The sequence below is a fragment of the Anas acuta genome, chromosome 6, assembly GCF_963932015.1.
Source record: "Anas acuta chromosome 6, bAnaAcu1.1, whole genome shotgun sequence".
NCBI classification, from domain to species: Eukaryota; Metazoa; Chordata; class Aves; order Anseriformes; family Anatidae; genus Anas; species Anas acuta.
Window position 1 is genome coordinate 30,462,065 of NC_088984.1, and position 25,648 is coordinate 30,487,712.

At 48.5% G+C, this 25,648-nt stretch overlaps 1 protein-coding gene and 1 long non-coding RNA gene across 18 annotated transcripts in view; one reads left to right on the plus strand and one right to left on the minus strand.

Moving 5' to 3' along the window:
- The window catches only part of COL6A3 (collagen type VI alpha 3 chain), a 55,863-nt gene that overhangs the window by 3,524 nt on the left and 26,691 nt on the right, over window positions 1–25,648 (minus strand). For 8 of the 13 annotated variants that reach the window (XM_068686237.1, XM_068686233.1, XM_068686241.1 and 5 more), the window contains 35 exons: window positions 23,898–24,497; window positions 22,727–23,329; window positions 21,712–22,314; window positions 20,801–21,147; window positions 20,333–20,411; window positions 19,828–19,973; window positions 18,328–18,420; window positions 18,089–18,142; window positions 17,211–17,282; window positions 16,579–16,605; window positions 16,412–16,456; window positions 16,259–16,312; window positions 16,062–16,124; window positions 15,486–15,551; window positions 14,852–14,905; window positions 14,379–14,414; window positions 13,993–14,055; window positions 13,660–13,722; window positions 12,939–13,001; window positions 12,578–12,640; window positions 12,229–12,279; window positions 11,901–11,936; window positions 11,737–11,799; window positions 11,538–11,600; window positions 10,599–10,631; window positions 10,462–10,510; window positions 9,704–10,197; window positions 8,980–9,079; window positions 7,777–8,475; window positions 6,881–6,983; window positions 5,972–6,243; window positions 4,688–4,948; window positions 2,930–3,004; window positions 822–1,001; window positions 659–709 (listed from right to left, as the gene is read on the minus strand). In XM_068686237.1, coding sequence (XP_068542338.1) covers window positions 659–709; window positions 822–1,001; window positions 2,930–3,004; window positions 4,688–4,948; window positions 5,972–6,243; window positions 6,881–6,983; window positions 7,777–8,475; window positions 8,980–9,079; window positions 9,704–10,197; window positions 10,462–10,510; window positions 10,599–10,631; window positions 11,538–11,600; window positions 11,737–11,799; window positions 11,901–11,936; window positions 12,229–12,279; window positions 12,578–12,640; window positions 12,939–13,001; window positions 13,660–13,722; window positions 13,993–14,055; window positions 14,379–14,414; window positions 14,852–14,905; window positions 15,486–15,551; window positions 16,062–16,124; window positions 16,259–16,312; window positions 16,412–16,456; window positions 16,579–16,605; window positions 17,211–17,282; window positions 18,089–18,142; window positions 18,328–18,420; window positions 19,828–19,973; window positions 20,333–20,411; window positions 20,801–21,147; window positions 21,712–22,314; window positions 22,727–23,329; window positions 23,898–24,497 — 5,724 coding nt within the window. The remainder of the gene's footprint in view (window positions 1–658; window positions 710–821; window positions 1,002–2,929; window positions 3,005–4,687; window positions 4,949–5,971; window positions 6,244–6,880; window positions 6,984–7,776; window positions 8,476–8,979; window positions 9,080–9,703; window positions 10,198–10,461; window positions 10,511–10,598; window positions 10,632–11,537; window positions 11,601–11,736; window positions 11,800–11,900; window positions 11,937–12,228; window positions 12,280–12,577; window positions 12,641–12,938; window positions 13,002–13,659; window positions 13,723–13,992; window positions 14,056–14,378; window positions 14,415–14,851; window positions 14,906–15,485; window positions 15,552–16,061; window positions 16,125–16,258; window positions 16,313–16,411; window positions 16,457–16,578; window positions 16,606–17,210; window positions 17,283–18,088; window positions 18,143–18,327; window positions 18,421–19,827; window positions 19,974–20,332; window positions 20,412–20,800; window positions 21,148–21,711; window positions 22,315–22,726; window positions 23,330–23,897; window positions 24,498–25,648) is intronic. The other 5 variants (XM_068686235.1, XM_068686234.1, XM_068686239.1 and 2 more) reach the window with 5 other exon arrangements.
- LOC137858477 (uncharacterized) lies at window positions 243–25,515 on the plus strand. 5 transcript variants are annotated; one of them, XR_011097774.1, is made up of 5 exons: window positions 243–372; window positions 1,716–1,836; window positions 10,676–10,771; window positions 14,191–15,170; window positions 16,357–25,515. It is a non-coding gene; the product is annotated as an uncharacterized lncRNA (long non-coding RNA). The 5 variants fall into 5 exon arrangements; XR_011097772.1 differs by lacking the exon at window positions 243–372 and having other exon boundaries at window positions 1,551–1,836; window positions 14,191–14,925; window positions 15,093–15,170; XR_011097770.1 differs by lacking the exon at window positions 243–372 and having other exon boundaries at window positions 1,551–1,836.

Here is a 25,648-nt window from a genome sequence, read left to right on the forward strand (position 1 = left end):
TTCTTTGCAAAACGCCCTGAAAGACCAAGAGAAGAAAGCTGCTATGATAGCAGGGCTTTGCTGCAGTCAGGTTCCCATCACATCCCTGCTCAGCCAACACAGGTGATTGTAAGTCACTGCTTTCCTCCCAGCTCCCAAAACCCAGGAGGTTAGAAACACCTCCAGGAGAGGAGTTCATTGCCATTTTCCCATGGGTGCCTTCCTCAGCTTCATTTTTTTATCTTTTGCTGCAAAAGGAAAACATCTTTTTCCATGTGAAGTGTTCTGGATGCAGGCAGTGAAGCATTTGTAGTTTGCACCATGGCAAGGACGCAGTGCTGAGTGGTGGCATCGGTCATGCAGCAACAACAGGAACCACTTTGGGACCTGCAGGTCAGTGAGCGCACACTTCTCCCGAAATCCTGCGCGTGATTTTGCTGCCAGCTGTGGTTTGCACTTGGGTCGTGCAAACATGACAGCCCCTGGGGTGAGACATGGCATGCAGGTAACTTGTTCATGCAAAGCAGGTGCAGGGGGATGATCAGGTCAAGGAGCAGATGAAAACCAAGTCTGTGCTGCTGGTGATCTTGTGCTGGACAAGCTCGGATGCATGCTATGAAATGATGAAGGTGAAGTGATGGATTTGCTTTGGTTTATGGTTATTTTGTGTACGTGTTACCTGATGATAATCTTTTCTCAATGGGTGGCTGCTTGGCTTTCTCAGCTGCTGCTGGAGGAAAAAGTGTGTGGGTTTGGTTTTTAAATGGTGTTTTCTCTCTGATGCAAACGTTATTTGCAAACATGATACAATGTGAAAGGATTAACCCCCACGCGGTACTTACATGGTTTCAAGCATTTGCTAATGCACTCAGCTTCGGTCTCAAATCTATTGGCATTACCAGCGCAGCCACCATACCAACCCTGGCTGCAGATCTTGTGTTTGTAGTCAAAGAACCACACAACCTGATAGTCCTTGCACTGCATGCCCATGTCAAAGTCCAGCAAGCAAGGGTCTGCCAAATCTGCATGTCAAAAGGTGCAAAGGTTAAAGGATCCTGAAAGAGTTAAAAGCTGAAAAGGGAAAGAGATACAGGAAAAGGAAAAAATAATAACAATAAAAGAAATGAAGCATTTAAAAACACCAGAAGCTAAGGGGGCTGGATCAGTCCGTGCACCTGATGCTCCAGCCCAATGTGAGGCTCGCAGAATTTCCTCGACCTGTGATTTCTGGTCCCCCCCTTGCTAAGCACCAACCCAGCATGTCCCCAGGCCCCTGCACTGGGGTGGTGCGGGCAGGACTGGGCCTTCAAACTCCCCCTGTCTGCTTGCAAAGCTCTTTGCCTGGCTGTAACTTTAATTCTTAAGTGTGCTTACTTTATCTTTAAAGGCAAGCCACACCTGGTAGGCGTTAGGGCTTGATGAGGATTTAAACGTGTGTTCCTTTCCTGCCCAGAAATGATAACTTGAGGCCCAGATCCCAGAGTTTTTATTAGCAAAGGCCATCCCTGCGAGCAGCTGCTTTGCCTATATAAGGATGCCAGAATCCGGGGCTTCCTCTGAGGTCTGTAAGATTTATGCACGGGTCTTTCCCTTTGCACAGAGAACTAGAGAAGACTCAGTTAAACGACCTGTCCCCCATGCCCTGCTCTGTTTAATATCCTCAGCCTGCTGAAAAAACGCAGATTAACAGCACCGTCCTTGGAGGCCTTCCTGAAATGTTTTCCCCCCTACTCCAGGTGCCATAAATCCTTGGGCAGAGTCATTTGCTGCAAACGGGTCACGAAAGGAGCCGAGATGGAGAGGTTTTGCATTGACAGACCCACACGGAGCTACACCTTGTCTCCACAGGACTGGCAGGTAAGAGGTTAAGCAAAGCCATGGAGGGGTGAGAGTCACCTTGAGGGAACAAGCCAGGGGACAGTGCCACCACGCACGGGTGGCACCTTGCACGAGGAGCCACTCAGAGCAGCACAGCAGTGGTGGGATGAGTGCCAAGATGCAGATGAGATGAAATGAGATGAGATGTTCCCTGCTCCACCAGTAATTTGAGCCCCATCCCAGACCTCCACCTGCTGCTCAGCGCATTTCACACCCAGCTCCCCAGGCTGGGGAGAAAATGAGCCACAGTACAAGCAAAAAGCTTTTTTTTTTTTTTTTTTTTAAAAAAAAAAAAAGAGAATATATGGGGATGAGGAATGAGTCTTAGATGCCAGATCCACATCCAGATTGGTGACAGTGATGGCTTTATGGAGGCTACAGACCTTTCCAGATCTGTGGAGGAAGGGCAGTAGAGTATGACTGTGCATTATATGGCAGATATAAGGAGCTTGGTGTCAACGAATGCCATGAGACAATGCTTAAACAGCTACAGTGATTATGGGTTACTAACGAGGGTTAATGTGATTATCAGCAGAGTATGATCTGATAGCTTGCTCGTTAGTGGTTTACTGTGATGAGCCGCTGATGGCAGGGAGTAACCTGGTGGGACGCTGTCAGCAGGCCAAATCCAAGGGTTGGACACTGGCTGTCGGTGGAGGACTTGTGTGTTAAGTGAGGGAGCCAAGACTGTTCTTTGTGATAAATCAGGAGAGATGGGGGCAAAAAGGAGCATGTTTCGTGTCTACAGCTACGTCTCCATGCACTGGGTGGGCCATGGGGCACAGCGTGTCCCTGGGGAGCGGCCAGCACCTGGGCCCTGTCTCATCTCCTGATGATGGGACCTGGTCTGAGTCCTCCATGAAGATCCCAGAGCCTTCTGCAGGCTCGGGATCCTGCACGGGGCTGAGGCCTCAGACAGGGAGCCAAGGCTGTCATCCAGATTCCTTGGTCCTGGCGGGGCTACGCTTGCTCTGCAAAGGGCCAGGTTTGGGATCGGGCAAGGGGAAGACCGATGCCAATGGCCAAGATCTCCACGGGGGTCCCACCAGAGCCCCCCAGCCCCACTACTCACCGCTCTCAGGCCCTTCCAGCGGCTCGGTGTTCATCATCATGTTGGCCAGGGACACCTTGGGCTGCGCCGGGGTCTCTGGGGAGGGCAGAAGGAGCGGTCAGCCAAGGGCAACCAGATCCTGCAGCAACACCCTCCGGGAGCCCCACTGCGGGCAGGAGTGGGGCCAAGGCATGGCCATAAACAACCCCCCTGGCCCCAGCTCCAGCACGGGGAGCAGGGGACGCACAAGCTGCAGGAGTCAGGCCTGGATCTGTTTACCCCAGCACATACGTTTTGCAGCAGTGTTTATTGGATGCAGCTGGCAGGATGAGTAATCCGCCGCCGCCTGGCCGCGCCGGCACGGTTCGTGTTGCAGCAATGCTTGGTCAGGCTCTTGGTGGCTACAGAGGGGACCCACCAGGCTCTGCTTTTGGTGGCCACGGCTCTCCTCACAGTGTGGGCCTGCACAGGGGCTCTGGAGAAGCAGCCGTGGCCTTGTTGTAGCCAGATTAGCTTTGCTCCTCTGGTCTTAGGGCAGAAAACCACAGCATGCTCCAGGGGAACAAAGAGGCCATGATGGAGCTTCTCCTGCTCTCCTGCAGCCTTCTAGGATTTGTGCATTGCATAAAGGCCTTTAGAGAAGCTGTGACGCACTCCTGCCATCACAGCCTGACAGCCCTCTGGGAATTGTAGTTGAGGATTGTCACTGGGAGGGGATAAAATCCCTTGGGGTGGAAAGCAGATCATGGTTCATATCGCAGCAGTCCCCACCTGATTGCACCATGCCCTTTGCATGGGGCTGGGCACCGCTGCCTGCCCAATCTGTTCCCATTTGAGATGTACACTATAGGAAACGCAGCTTCCCTGGGCACTGAGGGCTCTAAGTCAGCACATGCAAATGTTCCTTCTACAAACTGTTGTATTTTCACAACATTTTTGTGGGCACATTTATTGCTCGTGTAGGTAAGAGCCTTCAGACCTGATCCAAACGTGCTGAAGCCATTGGAAAGGCTCCCCATGGGCACTGGAGGAGGCTCCAAAGTGCCAGAACAAGCCAGATGCTGGCGGCACCAGCACAAACTTTACCACACCAGCCAGCCAAGGCGCCTCTTTGCCAAGCTATTAAAAAAAAATAAAAGTAAAAAAAATGTTGGCTTTGCCTTATATAGCAAGTTTTGGCCATGCCAAAGGGTTTGGTGAGTTTTAGATGTGATCTCTGCACATGGAGCTTGGATTCCCAAAAGACTAAACCCACCATTTAATCCCTTCTCTATGCCTTTTTTGGATATTGTAGTATGCAAAGCAGATAGGTGGCTATGGAAATTGCTGTCGGAGAAACAGCTTTTGTTGGTTATTTTGTAATCATGCTGGACTGAATTTACTCTGTTTTAACCCAGTTTGACTCCTATTATTAATTACTGCAGTGCTGTCTGGACCCCACCAAGCCCCATTGTGCAAAGCCTTCTGCACGCACAATGAGACAAACACCCCTCTGAGACTGGCTTTAATTTTCCCACAATCTGGGTCAATTTTACACCACCAAAGTGTCAACTTGAATTTGCCAAAGAAACACATCCATGGTGTTTCACAGCCAGGTCCTGCTGCTGGGACAGAGGATACCAAACATGCAGTGACACAACTGAGCATCGCCAGGGCTGGGATCACTGGTACTGAATGGCTCCCCATCCCTTACACATTTTTTCCATATTTTTTTTTTTTGTGTCCAGTATCTTAACATGAAAAAAAAAAAAGTGTTTGTTTTCGCCAAGGGGTACTTACTTGTGCTGAATGTGCCTGTGTAGGTTACTTTGGGTTGGGATTTCAGGTAGCCAGTGATGACTACAAGGTATTTCTGTCCACCTCGGAGGCCTCCGATGACGCGCTCGGTGCCGGTTAGGTTTTGTTTCAGCACAAGAGAGTGGTCGTGTGCCAAGGTGATAGAGAGATCAAATACGTAGGCGTTGTGTGGCTCGGGGCTGGCCCAGCGCAGCCTGGCGCTGTTCTCGGTGATATCTGTGATTTGGATGTCGCTCATCTTTGCTGCAATTCAGAATCAGAAGAAGCACTGAGCAAGGACGTGGAGAGGAAAGCTCTCAAGGAAAGGTGTCTCAGCGCTGCAGGAACTGCTTTTTAGTCTGCAGCAAATGAATCTGTGGTGGTCAAACCCCCCCCTAGCACTGCAGGGAGGCTTTTTTTCATGGCCCAGATGAAGATCTGATAGCAAAGCCTGCCAAAGATCCAACATAACCTTACATGGGTCAAAGAAGCTGTTAAGGAAAGGTGTTCCTGCTATGGAGGAGCATTGGATGAGGCCTTTAGAAACACTACTTGGAAGCAACAATGGAATAAGAAATACCCAGAAACTCTTGTTCCTCTCAAGCTGATGAAAGCATTGACCTTGTGAAAGCTGTTTTCACATGGATGTTTAACATTTCTGGTTAAGCATCCTCCTGCTTTGACAGATGTTCTCTGTTACTTCGTCTCGCCCACAGCTGCCTGCATCCCCTCGCAGAAGCACATGGGAAGGCTCCTTTACGTGAGCTGCACTCACATGAAGGAGCTTCACCATTCCTCAAAAGGTCCCCACGATGGTTCAGTGATGAATGAACTGCAGCTATTTATATTAGCTGACAGAGAATTCAAACAACCCCATTGTGTGAACCACCATAAATAGCAAAACTTAGCCGGGGGATGAAAACACTGACAGCAAATGGGACACGCTAGAAAGACTCTGCATTGCTGAGCTAGCCAGCAGACGATGGATTGTGCCCTTCTTAGACATCCTGCTTGTGTTTTGCCTTGAGGCATCCAGCCCCTGACCTGGTCTTTGGGCAAACTTTGCAGCACAGATGTTAACAAAGCCTCAACAATCCCATCCCAGCTCAGATTTCCAGTTCTGCCCCTAAAAATTTCTTTCTGCAAGCACAATACTTGTCCTCCTGGAGAGGATTTTCTCATCAGGATCATCCTCTCAAGGAGGAAGAAAAGATACAACTCACTATGGCACAGAGGAGCTCAGACAAAGGAGAGGCACTGCTCTCACGGGGACAGCCTTTCACGTACCTCCTTGTCTTCTCCTGCCGCTTGCTGCTGCAGCCGTGGTGCTCGCCGTGGTGCGGCTGGTGGCTTTGGTGTTGGCTGCCGTGCTTGCAGCGCTCTGCGTGGTGGTGTTCATCTGCACCGTGGTGGTTCGGGCCGTGGCTCTGGTCTGGGCCGTGGTGCTGGCAGTGGTGGTCCTGGCACGGGCATTGGTGCTGGCAGCAGGCTTGGTGCTGGTACTTTGCGTGGTGCTGGTGCTTACGGTTCGGCTTATGGTCACGTTGGGTGCCGCGTACCTATCGGAGCAAAAGCAGCTGATATGTCTGAAGCACTATATAAGCAGAATTTTGGAAGTCTGGGGGAGCTAACATAGAAACCAGTGGTAAGAACACCCCCCCCGAGGTAAATAGTCTGTCAGCTTTGGGTAAGCTCACAGGCAAGCAATGGAAACACTGTAGGAAAATACAGGAGAGCACTGCCTGTCACTAGGGGCATAGATCTGCCTGCACAGCACCCATCGGAGTGAATTCAGCAGACAGACTCTTCTGCAGCTTGCCTCATTCCTAGGGACTCTACCTTCAAAGCTAGGACACATGCCAGCAGTGAGTGGGGCTTGGTGACGTAAGCTTTCACTTTTGTTCATAAAGTATAAGGGTATCTTCTATGGCAGATCCTGAATATCAGAGAGTCCATGGCAGCCCAACCTCTGAAAACAGTTCTTTCAGTTGAAAAGCCCAAGTTAACAATTTCTGGAAATCCTGACCTGTATGATGACAATAGCATATGGCTACTTCATACGTAAATGAACGTGAAGTTTAATACAAATTTAAAATATGTGTGCACTTGTCTGCTTTCTCTAGCAGATAAATCTCTTGCTCTTTTGATACAGGCTGTTAGCACAGCTCATCCTCTTGGAGGCAAACCACTACTTACACTGCTTTATGTCCAGCATGTCCAGAGCTCTTGGCTAGCTGATCGTTCTGGAGCCACTCACACTGCTTCCTAATTTCCGGAGACAGGTAGAAAGCAAAGTCACCTAGAGAAGGAGAGAGGCTGGCATTAAACTCTGGTGTTGAGGACTGTGGTCACCTACCAACAATGCTCTACATATATTTCTTTCTGAATTAAAAAAGCTCTTCTCTCTTCGCTTGCTCCTGTTAAAAGCTTGGATTATCTCTTGATGTTTGGTGTGGTCAGTGCAGCATCCTGGGCAGGGAGATTTGTTATTCCAACACACAAACATGAGGGCAGTAACTACAAGATATTAGAGGGCTTTATGTCTTAGTCCATCCCATGTAAACAGCATTCTCATAGCAAAGCACTTCCAACCACACAGCATTCTTCTGAGAGCTGGAAGTTTCCAGGACCCCTGTAAGCAGTAACTAGAAAAATCAAAACAAGCAAACCTAAATATTTATCTGCAGGGAAATATGTGCATACATTGGCTTCTTATTCTACTGCAAGACAAGCTGAGATTCAGATTTTCAAGGTAGTCTGTACGTCCCAAACATGCTGATCTTGTTTATGACATTGAGCAAAGAATCCTGCTTGTCTGGTTCCTAAATCTGCATAGAGCAACTCCAGATCTCTGCCTGAGCTAGCCAAATGCCTGCTGGACATGGCATTTATGCTGAAATTGGGAAGAAGGATTTGTTGGTTGTTCAGGAAGCTCAGGTAGTCAGGAGACTACCGCTTCAGTGGGACCCACTGCCCAAAGAGGTGGTCAGGCCAGAGCCCACCCAACAAACAGGCAGGAGAGCCCAGCCTGGCACACTGAGGTCATGCATTGCTCCTTCTGTAATATTCTGGCTGCAGGATGTTTTACTTACTTCTGATAAAAGATGGCAGCAGTCTCCCAAAGCGGAGTAAGTTCTCTTCATGAAGCTCTCCTGGTTTGTAAACCAATTTGAAGAACACATCATGTGGCTCACTAGCTAGGTTGTAGATATTCTTGACATCCACCTTCCTGCCAATGCCCAAGACAACGAAGAAATACCCTTTGCATTTTGCAGAAATCACAGTCTTCTGCAAGTAGTCAAGTTCTTCTTTTGTCATTTGGCCAGTTACCATCAGAACTATGACTTTTAGATCCCGAGGGTTTGGTGCACTTTCAAAAATGTGAGCCATCGTGTGTTCGATTGCATTTCCCATAGCCATTGTGCCGTAGAGCTGGGTCATTCGGTTGTTTAAGTAATTAATAATCTTCTCTTTGGATCCATAATCGGTTAGTGAAAACTCTGTTTTCACTGGTGGGAAGCTTGAGTTGGTTTCGTGCTCATAAGGAGCTTGCTGGAGAACTGCCACTCTTGCGTGGTGATGAGATATTTTTGGCTCAGAGCTGATTTCCATGTTACTTATGAGGTGGGAAATGTACTTCCTCATCTCGTTGAACTGCAGAGGTGTGGTGGACTCCGAGCTGTCGATGATGAAGGCTATGTCAATGTCTACATCTGTTGGGGCTGCCCGTCTGTCTCTGAACACAGGTCTCTGACTACCATAACCACAGATGGGATCGGGATCACACACATCTAGGGCAGAAATACAGCAGGTTTCACGTGGAGGAACCAAAGATAACCCTCCCTTGTCACTATTAAAATCTTGTTTCATATGAAACACTACCAAGCCATGTACATTTACCACTCCATCACGTGATAACAAATCATTTCATCCCAAAATACATTTAGCTGTGCACGTAGTATTTTTTCATGTGCTCTTTCGTCCAAAGACATCCCAGAAGCTCTCTGTCATAAATGGCAGAAGGCCATATTTTAGAACTATTGGTATTTGGGCTGTCAGAATGGTAACAGGCCAAAAACAGAGCTTCTCTTCACAATGTGGAGAACACCCGTACTGAACAGTGAGCCTCATTCACAACGCCAATGTTTTCTACTCAACCCAAGAGTACAAATCCCTTGTCTTCAGCAACAAAAGGGATGAATTCCCCCTGGGCTTCCCTTCTGCATCACTGACAACCAACTGCTGTGCAACCAGAAGGATCTGGCACAGTCTAGAGGGGAAATTGGATGCTTTACCCAGACAAACGTGACAAGTCAAGAGCCTCCGGATAGTTTCATTCAGCTGGCTGCCACTGGCTGGAAGAACAATTGCATGTCCAACTGCTGTGTTGTTGATCTGGTTAGATGCAAACAAAAAAAAATGTGGTGTTAGCAATGCTGCTTTGGGTTATTTTCAGCTCAAAGTAGGGGAGGGCAATCTTGTGGACAACTCTATGGGATTTTCTCTACCCAGCATGCTGTTTTTTGGAGAAGCCTAATACACTTGTTGTCAGTTAATGGGATGAGCTTAGGCATAAAAAGTCCCACCAAAAGGTTCAAACGCTTGAACCAGTGCTTGATGTGTTGGGAATTTTGGTGCTTTAAGTCTCTGTACCTCAGCTCTCCCTCTACTAAAGATGCTACCACACATCTACCTTCCCACACTTTGCCTTTCTGCCTTGGTCAGGTCTTTCTCACAGTGGGGACCATTTTTTCTTCTGTTTCATACCACCCTTGGCATACTGGAGCCATGGTCTGCGAACCAGCTGGCTCGTTGGAACATCAACTAGTGCTTTGCACCAGGCATTTTGGATTTTCCTCCTAATAGACGTGCTAGATGCATTTGCATAGCTTTGCTTTCTCAGCTCTAAGCAGGCCTGTAGAAGCCAACCAGCAGCCAACAGATAAAAGCCATCGATCTCCCGGGGAAACGGGCTGGGGTCATAAGCAGAAAAGGAAAGAAAAAGTGAACGGCTCCAACCTCCAGAGCTCTCTCGAGAGCTGCATCCTGCCTGCTGGTGAGGAACACAGGAATGACCCCAGCATCGTAGAGCTTCAACACGGCGTCGTTGAGCTGCGGGGAGGCTCTTGTCTCCCCATTGCTGAAAAAGACAGCCACCTTCCTCATTAGGAACCCACTTCGGGCACGCTTGAAGGTGTTCCTGGCCACAAAGGACATGGCGGTCTCCAGGCTGCGTGGCTTTGTGGTTAGGGTTGCCTGGAAGTTTTGGATCTGCTGGAGAAGGGCTGATTTCTTCCTGGCATCAGCAAAGCGGATCTCTGTGGTGACCTCATTGTTGTAGGTGACCAGGGCCACCCGTGCACCCCGGGGGCAGTTGCTTTCAGCAATGGTTAAGTTGTTGACCACCCTGAGCACGGTTTGCTTCATCCTGTTGAAAACTTCCCTCCCGACGCCTGAGGAGGTGTCGATAGCGAAGGCCAGCTCAGTTGGGAAGACGGGGCACTCCTTGGGACCTGCCAGAAAGATGTGTTGGGAACAAAATGTGCCCCAGACAGTTGTCAGGGTCCAAACGTACTCAGTGGAAGTCAATCATTCATACCACATATGTGGGTTGAACAACAGTTCAGGGTCCAGAACATCAGGATTTAAAGGACTAAAGGTGACTTACCATAGCAGCAAGCTGTGGAAAAGATGGAGAAAAAAAAATGAGTTTAGTCAGTGCCATTTATGTTACATGGCTGTCAGACAAGGGTAGCAGTGGGGAATTAGCAAGGCACTGATGTACTCACGGCATTTGTCTTTGATGTTCTGCACAAGATCACATTGCTTTAGAAAATAAAATGAAAGATTGTTAGAAAGGGAAAATGAAAAAAATATATATTTCAAACTAAGACAGAAAGAATGCTACACTTACACTTAAGGATCGTCCTTTTTCACCTTTGAATCCCTGTTAAAAACAAAAAATAATAATGGTGCAATGTGTATTTTCAGGGTGTCCCATGAACCCAGATGGAAGGACTGTTTAACCATGGATCATGAAGAAGTTAAGGAAAAACCTGCCTGTTTTCAGTTTGGTTTCCTGGAACGGTGAGAACTATTTTCTTCCTTCCTTATTAATTGTGCTAGATTGCAAGTCAGATCCTTTATGCCAGAAATGTCACTCTACCCACATTGGCTGTAGAGTGAGACACATTCCTCCTTGAAGGGTCAATGCCTCTGAAGTTCCCAGTTACCCAGGGGATTTCACACCCACCTTATGATGGCTACTGGCACAGGGACAGTTTGGATAATTTAAGCCCAGACAAGGGTGAGACAGCCAAGGTTTCTCTCCTTACCTCCCTTCATCCTTACAGCACTGAAGGAGGTGACACTAGGTCAGGAGGTGACACAAAGGAGGAGCGGTATCTCTGCACAATGCCACCTACAGCGGGGATAAATCACTTTTGGCCCAATTGATGAATGCCCTGATAACACACCTCCAACAGCAGGAGGGTGAGGAATGTAACTAGCTGAGGCCACAGCCAAAAGGGACATTTAAGGTGCTGTAAGCTCACGTGCAAGACAATCCAAGTCATCTTGGCCTCTCTAGGGTGCTAGGGAAACAGTAAGAGACAAAGTACTTCTTCCATGAGGTCTTAGAAAATTAAGATCTGACATCTTCCTAGGAGGAAGTTCTAAGTGGCACATAAAGTAAAAAGGACTTTGGCCCAGGTGCAGTTAGCAGTAGATAGAAGTAGGCATGATTTTCAACTCCTGGCACCCACAGGGACCACCGTGTTTCTCAGAGAGGCAGCCAAGGAGGCTCTCCGGGGGAAAAGCCAGAGGCTTCACCCACAATAAAATGAGCACTTACAGATGGCCCAGGGTATCCAATCTCTCCTTTCTGGCCAGGAGTCCCAGGATCTCCAGCGTTTCCCTAGAAAGAGAACAGAGAAGCCCTCTCCATGAGTCTCTGCAGGAGGACTCGCAGGAGCATGGGTCAAAAGGTAGGGGAGAAGTGCAAATCTTTCAGGTCATTTATGTACAGGGGGAAAAATGTGCCACAAACTTACTCTGCGGCCTCGGTTTCCTTTAGGGCCAGGGCCTCCAGCACCACCTCGGTCACCAGGTCCGCCCTGGGTGGGGAAAAACAGAAATGTAAGCTCTAAATCTGCACAAGTCCTTAGGTCACAGAGACGTTGTTTGGAAAATGAGCCATTCATGGGCCACACCGTACCTTGGGGCCTGGGTAGCCTATGAAGCCACGTTCTCCCTGAAAGAAACATAAGGGTTTATTGGAATACAGGGTTTTGGAAAATGAAGCTGATAATGCAGACAGATTAACCTCCTCCTTGGAGATGATATACAGAGGCATAACTAAGACAAAGGCAGAGGGGATGGATTTGAAGAATCTTGCCTGATTTTCTCACCAGGCTACATTTAGGAATAATTTTTGTCCCTGAATTGAACCTCTCTGAGTTCACCCAGGCTCTGCCCTTGTCCATAGAGCTCTTGGCTAGTTTTTTGTCCGTGACAACTCATGTCAGTGCTGAGCAGACACCTACCTTTCTGCCCTTGGGACCCGGGCCACCAATTCCATCTCGGCCATCATCACCCTAAAATGGGAAAGCAAATGGCATTGGTATGCAGTCATACGTGGCTGGCTTAAAGCTCACAGAACCAGCAACATCAAGAGGAAGAACTCACTTATGCCACAGACCCTTGAAAAGCCCTTCTACAGATAAAATTACTTTTAGGGGAAAAAAAATAGAAAAAAGTGGTGCTAAAGCTACAAGTGTAAATTGAAGCCTACCTAGCATACATGTGCAAAGTGTAAAACCCATGTGGATGTGAGCAATAGGGAGCAGGTTGGGACCTGCAGCCTTGAAGGTGTGAGTGCATGGCCACGCTTACCATCTCTCCTCGTGGGCCTTGCTGTCCATTTGGCCCTTTGGGTCCAGGGTCTCCAGGCTCTCCCTGAAAAAAAGGAGCACCTGTTCAAGCAAGTGCTAAACCTCTAGGCAAATCTAAGCCTTCCCCACCCCATCAGCACCATTTTTTTTGCACAGATGTCTCTGCTGAGTGAAACAGGAGCCTAAAGGAGCAGCCAGAGCACAGACCTTGCTCTAGGCCACACCATGCAAGCTAATGGAGATGAGTTAAATTTGCCCCAAGATGTTCATCTCCAGTATTTTTTAAAGCCCATTCCTATCCAGAATAGGATTACTCTAATTGATGTTTTAGTTGCTGATGTCCACAGCTCATGGAGACGTACCTTTCGTCCCAGGGGACCGATTCTGCCCCGTTCTCCTGGAGTTCCTGGTGGCCCACTACCAGCCTGGAACAAAAAGAGGGGGAGGCATGTTGGCAACAAGTCCATAAAACTGGGTTCCTGAAACTACTGAACTGAGTCACCATATAAATTGTGTGTTGACTACTAGGACTGGTGCCTCTCAAAGCAGTGTAGGAAATTCAGAAGTCGAATTCACGGTTAGGAAATGCAAGGTTAGGAAATGCCATAGGCAAAGTGCTGCTCAGGACAGGGAAATGCAAGAAATGCCTGGTTTTATGGCCATGAGCCTTGCTAGGGAAAATGGCCAGAGGGAGAAATAAATTACTGGGACCCGTGTAGCTGTACTCTGGTCTCAAAGGCTGGAGGATGTCACTGAGGATGCCCTGCCAGTCACCAAAAGATGTTCATCATCCTGAAACATCACAAACCATAATGGGCCATACCCTGAAGTCCTGACCCCTTTATGGTTGCTTTAACTGCCTTTTCTGTAACTCCCAGTCTAGAAATCTTTAGCATAAGTAGAGAGGGAATCGCAATGGAAGGGTGTGCTGCATGAGAGTGAAACTGAGCTGGAGCCCTAGGGGGTGTATCGGGAAGATAAATAGGCTGTGTCTTATGATGCTCAGCAAGATTTTTTTGCTGAGCAAGATTTTCTTGCTGAGCACCATTGGGTCCCTGGCTGGGAACAAGCAGAAAGATTTACCCTGGGCCCAGGAACGCCTTGCTCTCCTCTTATGCCCGGTGTGCCAAGCTGGCCAGGGGGACCCTGCACAGGAGGAAAGAGAAACAGTGTCAAAACACATGGGCAGGGACACACCAGCAATACAGCAGACCACAAGGGAAAATAAACATTACAGCACCCAAGAGATGGTTTCCAAAGAGGTCACACCTTGGGTGGTGCAAGTGCAGTGTTGCCCACCCATTCCCAGCAGTTCATGTTGCCAAGTCCCTTTAAGGACACAGATGTGACAAGGTAACACAAATTTTACCACATAAGACATAAATTTTGCCTTCCCATGCCTGTCCACTCACTGACCTGTGGCCCTCTCATGCCTTGTTCTCCAGGCGGCCCGTCCTGACCAAGTGAGCCCTTGGTACCCTTGAGGTGCAAAACAGGACAAAGCGTGTTAGCAAGGGGGGACGTGGCAAAGGGCAGGGGACATCAGGGCATGGGAAACTGCTTTATGCCACACCAAGGGCAGGGAAGAACAGTTTTTATTTATTTATTTTGTAGAATGAAGTTTACAACAAAGAACAAGCACAGAAACAGAGGGGAAATCCACCTCCTGCAATCAATGGGCATAAATCCACAGATTCCCTTTATGCTTTGGTCCCATCAGCTGCCCTGATGGCATCGCCATCCCTGGCTGGGGAAGCATCCATCCCAATTCCACTGCAGCAAGAGGGAGGACAAACACTCACCTTAACTCCTATCGGTCCCCTGCGTCCTGCCATGCCCTGCAAGCACAGAAATGATGGGATGTGTTAGGCAAGGACATAAGCTTTCCCCTTACTCATATTCCCCTGGGCCCATAGACAGGCAGGAGTGTGCGTTGTGTCACTGCAAGGGACTGGTGGCAGCAAGGAACACATCCCCAGGCTTGGGTTTTGCTCCAATTTGGTTGTTGCCTTTTAAAAACTAGCAGCTAAATGTGGACATGTTCACCAGATTAAATCAGATGTAGCCCCACTGGTCTCAGCAAGAGTTAACTCCAGTGGGAATAAAATCAGGATTCGACCTTAAAAGTCTATAAAAGCCAGCTAACCACCAGGCATTTTCCTTTTGCATGTGACTTTTTTTTACCCTCCTTTTAATCTGAACTCCTGAAACTGCAGAATAAAATGCGTGGGAAGGCAGGAAGGAAGAAGTTATTGCCCAACAAGTCTCAGCTCACCTTCCTCCCGACTCCGCCGTCTTGGCCGCTCGGCCCCACGGGTCCAGGCTCTCCCTAAGGGAAAAGCAAAACAGGTAAGAGCCCTGAGATGAGCAGGCTCACGTCTCAAAAGCTGTGTCCTTTCACACCTGCACACAAATTACTAAAAATTCTGGTAAGGCTGGAGATCTCTCTAACAGCAGAGGCTCTCCATCAAGATTCTGAGCTAGGTCAAGCTGACCCAAAGAATTCCCTTCTTTAGGAAATTCCTTCTGACACTTTAGGATGTATTTTAATTCTGGACTGACCCAAAAATGAGTCAGTTTTGAAATTTTCCCAGGTAAATGTGTTCATTTTTTTTCCCCACTGATACATAACAGCGTATGAAGTTAATTTCGAAGTACAAACCTGTTCTCAGGGACAAAGAGGCATTGAAAAAAAAAAACAAAAACACAACTTTTTACACAAAACATCATCTAAACTGATATCTTCCCAAAGGAAGCTTTGATTGTAAACCAGTAACATTTTCCAACAAAATACTCCTTTTGAATAGGCAAGATGAATTTAAGAGTCTTGCACCTTTTCACTTACTTTCTCTGTTCCATCCCATTGCAAAAAAAAAAAAAAAAAAAAAAAGACAACAGAGAAACTTTACCATTAGTCCAATTTCACCCTTTTGGCCTCTGATTCCCCGTTGAGTATTATCAGCTCCTGAATCTCCCTGAAAGCAAGAGAGCGATGAGAAACATCTGTGTGAGTGGGACAAGAAAGTCAGACATCGTAAACTGTTGTTATAGCTCAGAAACAACATTTCTTTTCTTTTTTTCATTTCTTTTGACAGAACTAGGTGAAATCCATAATTCTGTTGTTGTAGGCAGATGCAGCTTTTCAGCTGAAAACTAACAATATCAAAAAAAAAGAAGCAGAAATGGGTTTTTACTATATTGAACCTATGATTGGCAGCTTGGTGTCAAGAGGCACGTGTTACCCCTATGCCATCTCTGTCGGTGCCAACTTGCCATAAAACCCTTGCACCAACAGAAGACTGTGAGCCTGCAGGTCCATCAATTGCATCCCAGTCTGCCAGTTTGCCTCAGGGCACCGCTTGTAGAAACCCCCCCAGTCCCAGCTATGGGGCAGGGAGGCTTCGTGTGCCCTCAGCTGCTTGCAGGGCACCCCCAGGGCTGGCAGCAAGCGGGGAAAATGAAGAAAATGCCTGAGCAATAGTTACCGGGTCTCCGCGGAGCCCACGGTCGCCCCGTTCTCCTCGTTCGCCTTTGGCCCCCTTTTCACCCTGTGGGAAAGGAGGAAGGGTTAGCAAGTGGCCCCTGACGCCCAGGACATCTCTGCTGCAACATCCCCTCAGCCCCCAGGGGCTTTGCACCCTCCCTTTAGCCCTTTATGAGAGTAAATGTGATGGAAACCTACCCTCCTGCCAGAGGATCCCTTCTCTCCAGAGGAGCCTGGCAAGCCTTTGTCTCCCTGCAAAATAACAAATGATTTAGAAGAGTGTTTGCCACTTCCAGGGCCCTGCCAGCAGAACAACTCTCTGTAAAGAGGAACGTAATTAAAACGACTGACCTCTTCTCCATCAATGCCATCCAGACCCATTTCTCCCAGTTCACCCTGAAGAAGAAAGGTAAGGGGCAAAGGTTCACCAAGGGAAGAGGGAGCCGGGGTGGGGGGCGGATGCTAATGCACCCAGACCCTCGTGCTTACTGCTGTGGCATGGGGAAATAGCTCCGTACCTTCTCTCCTGGGAATCCCCGAGAGCCCTAAAGAGATTAGGAAAAAAAAAGGGGAATTAGGGCATTGCTGCCTGCTGTGGGTGGTGGTGGGGAAGGGCACAGAGCCAGGGCTGGCTGCACGGGGTTTTTCCATCCTGCTTTTCTCCTGCATGAGCCTTCTTCTTCAGCTGCCTCCCAGACATTCGTGCCAAGGTAAAATATGTGTGTCCTGGCTTTTAGCCAGCTGATCCAACAAAAGAGTCCGTTCCTTAGCCATAACTCTTTCTCCACAAATAAATTACTTAGATTACCGCTGACTTTTCTCTCTCCCTACGCCCCTTCTTAAATGAATCCAGACCTCAGGGGCAGGACAGAGCCTCAGCTTAGTCCAAGGCTGGACAGCTTTTTAAAGACTCAGTAGCTCAGCTGCAACTGATGAGCTCGGCCCATGCACTCCCCTGCTCCCTGCCAGAGGATCCTGCTGTCGGAGCAAACGGTAGGAAATATCACCTTAACATTGCTGAATGCTACCCATAAATATTACACGTTTCACCGCCTTTCCTAGCTTGTGGTGCAGCTGCTGCCTGAAGCTTTGCTCGAGGATCCCCTTTGAAGCAGCAGCCCTGGCTCACGCAGGCTCCTTCCAAACCTACCTTGGTTCCTCTGTGCCCAGGGCATCCCTGGAAGCCCTGAGTCCCGTTCATTCCTGGAGGTCCACGCTCACCCTGTGGCACGGAGGGGAAAATGCAATGGTCAGGGCTCCCCTGCTGCACAGGGTTCTTCTGCTACACGCATTTTTTGGCAAGCATGCAAAGTGGTTTGTCCCAACCCATGCGTGTGGAAGCACTGCATGATAATAACAGGAGCCAAAAGAGCATCAGGTTTTGGGGGGTCAGCACCCGGCCACGTCTGCAGGACTGTCCCCACCACCTCCTGCCCGCAGCTTTCATCGTGCAGAGGCCAGCTGCAAGGCTTCACGGCAGAGAGAGGCACATCCTTGCCAAGCTCTCAGCCACGAAAGAGCTTCGTGAAATTTCTCCTTCCCAAAAATGGCCACGAGAACCCCTCAGAGCTCGGCAGAGGTGTCTAACCCAGCCCTGACCTTACTCTGACAGCAGCACTTGGCCCCTGCTTGTGGTGCTGGAAAAGAGGAGCGCACCATCCGCCCCTTGGCCTCGGCCTCACCCTCTGGGTGTGATGCATGCGGGGTTGTTTATCCCAGGGGTGACGTGGGGCTCGTGAAGTAAGAGTTTGGATGAAACGGTGCTAGTAAGAAATCACGGGACTCGTGTTGTCTGTTGCTGTTGTGGGCAGAAACAGGGAGCTCTTCCCCTCGGCTCTCCAGGAGCTCCTGACTGATCTCCTCCCAGGAGCAGCTGGGGACTGGGCCAACAACTCAGCCACTAGCTGGGGAGGGCACATCCTCCCCCAGATCCCCAGTGGAAAATATCTAGTGAAAAAAACTCTGAATGCTTTGCTACGGTGAGGTCCCTAGTTTGGGCAGCATAAGCAGAGCAGGGCAATCACTCACCGGCCCTCCTTCATCACCAGGATAGCCTCTGTAGCCAATGTCACCCGTAGCACCCTAGAAGAAAACACAGAGCATTTTTCACTTCTTTCATAGGCCAAAAATTAGGAGAAAGAGGAGCATGAGCTCCATGCCAGCATCACCCAGTGCAACCTGTGTCACCCACCCATCAGCGCCGCAGTGGACACTGGCACACAGGGCCCCTCAGCAGAGGTGCCACCCCCCCAGATGAAGTGACCCACCTTTTGTCCTATGGGACCAGGCGGCCCTCTTTCTCCTTCCTGCCCTGAGCACTTGCAATGGACCCCACAGCATGTCCTTTCTGCGATGTTGTCCTGCAGGGAAACACAAACAGCACAACAGAAGGTGTTAGAAACCTGGCAGAGCCCCAGCACCCTGAGTCCTGCGTGGCTTCAGGTCCATGCAGTCACCCCTGTGCCAAGTATAACATTGGTCCAGCAGCATTTTGGGGTCTTTCCACCTGGAAACAGCCACGGCAGCGTGAGAAAGAGATGTGTGTTTGTGGACAGATTAAGTTGTGTGGTTAGGGAAACCAAATCAACTTTATCTTTTCTTAATGGATGTCAGAGGAAAGAGTTTAAATGGGAACCAACTGGAGCAGAAAGTCACAGAGGGCATTTAGTAGGAGGTCAGTCCCCAGAACTGTGCCTGTCACTGAAGAGAGCAATCCCATCTCGGAAGAAACAGATCCAGGCCGTGGAATAGTGCAAGAGAAAGTTGTGGCAGTGAGTAGCTGCAACCAGCAGCCCACAGGCTGAGAACAATTTGAAAGTACACAGAAAAAGAAAAAAAAAAAAAGTAAAAAAAAAAGGAAAGTTTCAGAGAAATCACAGCTTGGTTTTGCATCATCCACTAGAAAGAAAAAATCCTTTTCTTTGCCAAGTACATTGCTGGCTACAAATGCTTCCTGCCAGCTTTGCACATTCACATTTTGAAAGGATTTTCCTAAGTCAACTGGATTACGTGGGGATGGGCTGAAAACTAGTTCTTGTCCCAAAAAACAAGGTTCACTCCCAAATGTCTGCACTTTGTTTTACGCAGAAGGGCCCAGCAAGGGGTTGCCATAGCGTATTTGGGGGCTAAACCTAATTTTATTAAACCTGCTGGAAAAGGAGGTTTCTGGTGCTGATAACAGATGTGAAGTGGAGAGGAACTGGACTTAAAAGGGATGACAACAATTAGTTCAATAAACTCAAGTGAGACTATGTATATGGGAGGGAAGTAAAACTCTGAGTTTTTGCCTGGAAGAAAACAAAACTCCTTCATCTGTCAAAACCATATCTAATATACAGGCACTGTATGAGCTCGGAGAATGAAACCTAGAAAGTGGTGCTTCTTTAGCCCTGACGAGGCAGGAGGGTGTTTCCCACACAGTTGCAGTAAGGTTAAGAAAACAACAGTATAAATATAGATGGAGGGTGAGCTTTTTGGCACAGCACTTGTAGAGAGCTTCTTAACCTCTTCTATTCAACCTAGTCCCATTGGGCTGAATGCTCTGCAGCCTCAGCAGGAGCAGGGCTCCTCTGGGACAGGCACCAGACAGGGCAGTGCCACGATCTGCTCTTAACTCTATTTGCTATGACATCTGTAAAAAGCAGAAATGAGTTAGGGAGACATGATGGCTGGAGCCAAGAGGGTGTCACTCGGCGATGGTCCAGATCCAGCCTTTTTGGGTTTTCTCCATCACAGCCAGGCAGCGCTGCCTGTGCCAAGTCACTTACGAGCTGCTCCGCCAACTCAAATTCCAGGTCCAGGAGATTGGCTCTCAGCGGCCTGTTGTAGGTGAAACCCCGCCCGAACTCCAGCTGCATCACCTCCTCGAGATTCTTCACTTGCTCCAGCCCAACAAAGATGAGAGCATTGACACCTGAAAGGGGGCAAAGCAGAAGGAGCTGTGACGGGATATGGCACTTTGCAGAGCCCGCACACCCTTGGCTGTGAAGCTGGGCTGTTCCCTGCCTCTTCAGCTGCAAACGGAGGTTGTTCAATCAAGAACAAGCTCTTTTGGTGCAAATTGCCTGCCTGCTTAGCTGCTTAGTGCAAAATATCACAGGAAGGCTATGAAGAACATGCATGTATGTGGAAATCACTGCTAATTTATTGAAATCCTTGCTATTCAATCCTATTTGCTGCTGTCAAAATGTGGCTGATGCATGAGAAATAGTGGTAAAATATGTGACATATTAACAGAGGCTATAATTACTTCCTTAAAGAGTAAAAATCTACCTTGTTCATGCAGATCAGCTGAAGCAGCACTCAGCTGATCCATCGAGTCATCTGCACCATCAGTAAAATGGATTACGACCTGGGGGAGAAACAAATTTATGTCAGGACCCTGAGCTTTTTGGGCTTGCAGCGCAATCATGAGCAACCTGATGGGCATCCTTCCCAGGAGGGCTTTATCCAAGAGGAAGAGGGGAAATTTCTACACCCTTTCCACCTTTGTGGGCCACCAAGTTTTGGATTTCTGTGCCAGATGTGGTGCCCGTGGGCCCTGGCTCAGCAATGGTCAGGGCAGGACCTTGACAATGTGCTGGGAGCGAGCAGGTGACCAAAAGTCAGGGCTTTATTTATGAATATGCAATCACGTTATCAACCAAAATTATCAAAGAGCAACTCTCCTTGTCAAACCAAGCATATCAGAAGTCAGCTTTCCTGCCCAGCACCCTCCCACTGGCCTGTGCTTTGACTTACTTTGGTGCTGCCGGAGGGCGCTGACCTGAACTTGCTCTGGTAGGATTTCAGCGTATCGGCCGTGAGGAAATAGGGCCCGCGGGTACTCATGGCTTGAAACCTCTTGAAGAGCTCAGGCTGGTACTCGGAGAAGTCCAGTCCCTCCACGGGCCCGCCCTGGGCCTGGGCCATGATGGCCACCCTGACGTTAGGCCCCTGGCTGCCAGTGCAGCTGATCTTCTGCATGCGCGTTATTCTGTCCAGCACAGACTTGACGGCGACCTCCAGCCTCCTCTGGGAGTCGAAGATGTTCTGGCCGTTCGTGACGTCTGTCACATCGAAGCCAAGTATCACGTCTAGGTCGCACTCTGAAAGGGAAATGTGGAGGAAGAGAGGAGGTCATCCCAGCCCCGCTCCAGCAGGGTCACCCCGAGCAGGGTGCCCAGCCCCACGTCCCGGCGCCTCCTGAAGCTCTCCAAAGAGGAAACCCCCCAGGCTCTGGGCAGCCTGTGCCAGTGTTCAGATTTTCCCAATTATTCTGTTAGACATTAGACAGGGCACTTTTATCTTAATTTATAACCACTAGTGCTCTGGCTTTTATCTCATATACACATCTCATATCTCATAAGGTCAAGTGGGCACCCTGGATAATCAAGCATGAAAAATTCTATTTCCAGCAGATCATGCATGTCAGGGACTGAATGGCCAAGGGCCAACCGGCCTGTGAGAAATACCGTGGGCAGAACAAGGACCGTCGCTTTTCATTTTGGCACTGAACAAGTTGCCCTGCCAATATGATGAAGTGTCTGGCATCACGTGCCTATACCTCTTCAAGGCAGAAATATGGGCTGGACGAGTCCGTCAAAATATGTTGGATCCTAAAAGCCACTGCTGGGAGCGACCTGAGCATGTTATGAAAGGCTTGTGCTTACCTCTGGTAACATCCGGTGTTCCTGGGCACAACTTCTCCTCCATAGCGGCTGCCAGTGTAACCAAGACCTGCTCGTTCAGTTCAGACAGCTCCTGAGCTGTTGACACTCTGAAACTCGTGGCGCTCTCGCTGGCCAGCTTGCTGACTTCCTCCAGGTCAATGTTTCGTACACCGACTGCAAATACCTTGACGCCTTTCTGTGCGATTGCCAAGGAGGCACTCTGCCCGTCATCTGAGGATTTCCCCCCTGTGACGATGAAGGCAATTTGAGGCACCCTCTGGTCAATTCGGCTGCCAGCCTCCTTCACGAAGTGTTTTGCCTGGAGATGCTTGATGGCTGCACCGGTGTTGGCCACACGGCCACCTTTGTAGATCACTTTGTTGATGGCGTCTAAAATCTGAGGCTTACTGGAGTAATCCTTGAGGAAGAACTCATCGGTGACATCTGAGTTGTACTGTGCCAGTCCTACCTGGATAGAGTCACCATCCTCATAGATGGCATCCACTACGGAGTACACAAACTGGAGGACTTCTTGGAAGTTATCTCTCCCCAGATTGATGGAGCCATCCAGCAAAAACACAATGTCAGCCTGCTTTTTGCCTACTTCAAAATAAATATATAAAGAAAATGCAGTTATTAAACATTGTGACTTTTATAATATTTCAGATGCTTAGTGCTTTGTGAAATAGTTTTGTTTTTCTCTCTCCTTTCAAACTTTACTTGGTCTTTGGCACCATCTTACATCCATACAAGAAGAAAGGTTTATGCAACACATTGATTATGCATCATGTAACATTACTTGGTTTTGTAATACTCTCATCTCTTTTCAAATTGAATTCTACGCCTTCTTTTTTCTTTTTATGCCCTAGAAGACAGTCTTCAAAATGGTCTTTAAAGCAATATGACTAAACTGTTGGGAATCAAAAGGAGTTATTATGGAGACATTTACACATTGTACAAATTCTATCTATGCTCAATCCAAAAAAGTCTACAGGATGAATAATAGCAGTCTTACCAGTTCCTACAGGGCCAGGGGGTTCTGTTGTAAGTATTGGAAGCTCTTCAAGAATATTCTGCACTCTCTTTTCTAAAGTTGGCAGTCCCGTGAAGTCCTGTACTACAAGCACACGGTCAGGATCATTGGTAATGACCTGCAGCTGGTTCCTGTCTACATTCCTGGCTCCTACACCCAGAGGTTTAATAATCGTCGAGGCGATCACGTTAGCGGGCCTGTTGACGTCATCCTGGGACCGATCTCCGAGGATGACGACGAGGTGCTGTGGCACTCCATCTTCTATCCTGCTCCCTGCGGACTTGATGAAGTAGTTCTTCACCACATAGTCTAGGGCTTTGCCAGCATTCACAGGGGAACCCCCTCGAAGCCTCAAGCGGCGGATGGCTTGCAACACGGCATTTTTGGATTTGTGGGTTTTCAGGTAGAACTCGGGGAAGACATTATTGCTGAACTGCACCACGCCAATTCGCACTTTGTTTGGTCCAACTTCGAGCTGCTGAACAATTCTGCTGATGAAATCCCGAATGTGAGCGAGCCCATCAGACCTAACACTGTCGGAGCTGTCAATAAGGAAGACTATGTCCTTTTCCTCACCAGAAACTTCTACAGGGAAGAAAGAAGAGGAAGAGTTATTTGTGTGCCAAGTCTTTGCTTAAGCTTTGTAGTAGGATTTCTGTGATATCTGTTCTCAAGTGATGTAAAACTGCACAACATATTTTAGCCAACTTTAGGCATGGTGCTTTGTAGAGCTTCTCCAGAAGGGCTTGTGTGTGAGTGCATGCACGTGTTAACAGTCTGCCTAATATATCTAAGCATGCATTACTCAGATCCTTATCTGCTTTATTCTTGGACAGTCTTCTCTGGATTTGTCAATGTTTCCATCTTTGTTTTGCCCCAGATTTATGTCTGATTTTCCTAGAGAGCTGCTAAATACGCAATTGTCACACACTGCAGTCTTTGACTTTAAAATCAAATTAAATAATGTATTTAGGTACTAAGGCTGAATGTCCACATATCTAAAAGTGGTCTCCTAAAATAGTATGTGTGCTGCCTTTGCTTTTAACTAAGGAAAACTTTAGCTTAGAGGGAAGGGATTGAAAGTTTTTTACCTAGTTGGGCAATATTTACTTGAACAGCAACACAGAGGGAGATAGTGGTGACAGGGCCTTACCTACAGTTGTGGTCACATCTCCCAAGAGCTGTCTGATTTGGTCCACAGTCAGGGTCTCAATAGGAGTCAACAGCTTCTGTTCAAGGCTGGGCAGCTCCTGGAAGCTGGAGACTTGGTACACATAGTCAGGGCTAAGGGAAATCTGTACCATCTCCTCAGGATCCATGTTCTTCGCTACAACCAGAGGTGCCACCCCTACTTGTTTGACTTGAAGTGACGGGAACTCTAAGTCATCATCTGACTTGCGGGAGGAGAGGATGACCAAAAACTGAGGGACACCCTCTTCTATACGGCTCCCAGAGGGCCGGGTGAAGATGGTCTTTGCCACAAATTCAAGGGCCTCCCCGACGTTCACCTGCTGGCCTCCCTGTGGCCGCAGCCGCCTCACAGCACTTTGCACCTCGTCCTTGGTGGAGTGGGCATTGAGCAGGAACTCCACGTGGGGGTGCTCACTGAACTGGACCACTGAAATCCGGGTGGTGTCGAAGCCCACATCCAGGTTGGTCACTATCCTCTCGATGAGGTCGCGGACAAGGTAGAACTCCTGGGCAGCATAGCGGGAGCCGTCGACCATGAACACAACGTCCCTCTTCACACCCGCTGCGGAAAAGAAGGCAATAGTCAGAGGATGCACCGGGCACTGCCTACGGGGGGCAGCTAAGCTCATCGTCTACATCACTGGCCCGTGCCCTTGGCCACGGGGAAGATGCTCATTGTTTCTTTCCCCGTGATTTCTCCTGGGAGGCCCTGCAGGCAGCTCTGGGTCCAACCCAGAGACTGGACCAATCTGCTAGGTGCATTCTCAGGCGGTGCAAGAATGCAGAACAGCGATTTCCAGGGAAAAAGAAGCAAGAGGGAGCAGGGGAAACATGGAACAATAATTTCTTGTGGGATCTCCACACAAGGAAATGTAGCTCGGTGATGCTTTTTACTCAGGGCAGGCTGCCAGACAGCCTGGGGCTGCTTTACACTTGGTACCACCCCTCTTTCCTTGGCTTTCTCCTCTAGGACAGCTTCTATCCCATTATTCTCTTAGCTTCTGCTATTTCCAAGAAAACATTTTCTGCAGTGATAATTCAGGTCAAAGCCTGAATTATTGCTGAGTATCACACCGACAAATGAGGCTGGGCGAAAGCAGACTGACTGAAGGGAAGGGACAGATAGAGTAGGATGGTGGATTTCAAAGGGACTCATTAGGGTTGGATACCCTTCATGCCTTTGGGACAGGTTTACACTGGATGGGTTTCATTCAAAGCGAGACCAGAAATGGAAGATCTGATCCTTTTCCACTCTCCCTTGCCCCTGTGAATGAGCATAGCAAATGTTAGACACATCAGAAGAAGGTCTCACATTTAGCAGAAAGGTGACCTGGATTTGCAGTTGTGTGGAGGTGTCCCTGTAGCATCTAAATGTCGCAATTTCCATTCCGGGAGGAATAGTATGGACTCAAATAACAGCCGATTGACTTTAAATGAGATTAAAGTCCTGGCATTCACTTTATGTACCTTCCATGTGTATACAACATGGACCACTTAGTAGGACAGCAATTAAACGTGGCTCAGCTAAATGAGATAGTTCCTACTAACCTTAAGTACACCAAAAAAAAAAAAAAAAGAAATAGTGAAACAGTGAGATCAAGATGGATGTGTAGCCATGACCATCTTTGCTTTTCTGTTTGTGTTGCAACCATGATGTTACTAAACATCATATTTTGCCGCTGGCTCTTGGTGCAGACACAAACATCTTCTCAC